Genomic DNA, 715 nt, shown 5'->3' on the forward strand with positions numbered 1-715 from the left:
GTAAGTCACCAATGATGAACGTGAGGCCTCCCTGAAAAGCACACTTGTTCTCAGATTCCTTAAGGTCGTAAGTTGTTTATAACCCAGGTCCTGTACGATGCCACATCAGTATAGACAGCAGGCACTCCTGGCACTCCGCAAGAAGGCTGCCCGAATGACACTACCGCCAACTGTCGAGGAAAGGGGGAAAATGTGATATAATAAAGGGGAATAGATAGACAGATGGATAGGATAAGGATAAGGATACGGTTGGTAAGTGGATGTACACGTAGAGAGAAACACATTGACGTGTGACAAGAGGAATTAACAGACTCGTATGACCATATCGTAAAGTAACAGACTAACCTCCCATTAGCAAACCTTCTGATCTCCTTTTTCATGATACAATGATTACGCATCAATTAAATGCCTTTTGTTAATCAACCGGTCTTCCCTTCGTTGTATCACTACTTATATAAATCATATCAACCAATCATCCTATTTTTATCACACTCTTTTAACTAGTTATATATATGTCGTACCAATGAAAACCTTCCTGTCGCGATTTCATTGATGAAGACCGGGCCTCCGGAGTCTCCGAAACAGGCATCTCGTCGCCCTGAACCACCGAAGCAGATCTGGGGAGGAAGGCGGCAGATGTTTAAAGGAATGCTAGTGCACGATAATGATTGTTATCCTATACATGTATTGTACATACGTATACATGCATAAATAA

At 42.1% G+C, this 715-nt stretch overlaps 1 protein-coding gene across 1 annotated transcript in view; it reads right to left on the bottom strand.

The window, feature by feature from the left end:
- The window catches only part of LOC119586939 (phenoloxidase-activating factor 3-like), a gene marked incomplete at its 5' end in the record, with an annotated part of 1,557 nt that overhangs the window by 135 nt on the left and 707 nt on the right, over nucleotides 1-715 (bottom strand). Inside the window, 2 exon segments of the mRNA XM_037935671.1 lie at nucleotides 1-170; nucleotides 522-617. Of these exon segments, the coding sequence (XP_037791599.1) occupies nucleotides 60-170; nucleotides 522-617 (207 nt within the window).

Source organism: Penaeus monodon, chromosome 22 (genome assembly GCF_015228065.2).
Source record: "Penaeus monodon isolate SGIC_2016 chromosome 22, NSTDA_Pmon_1, whole genome shotgun sequence".
Classification (NCBI taxonomy): domain Eukaryota; kingdom Metazoa; phylum Arthropoda; class Malacostraca; order Decapoda; family Penaeidae; genus Penaeus; species Penaeus monodon.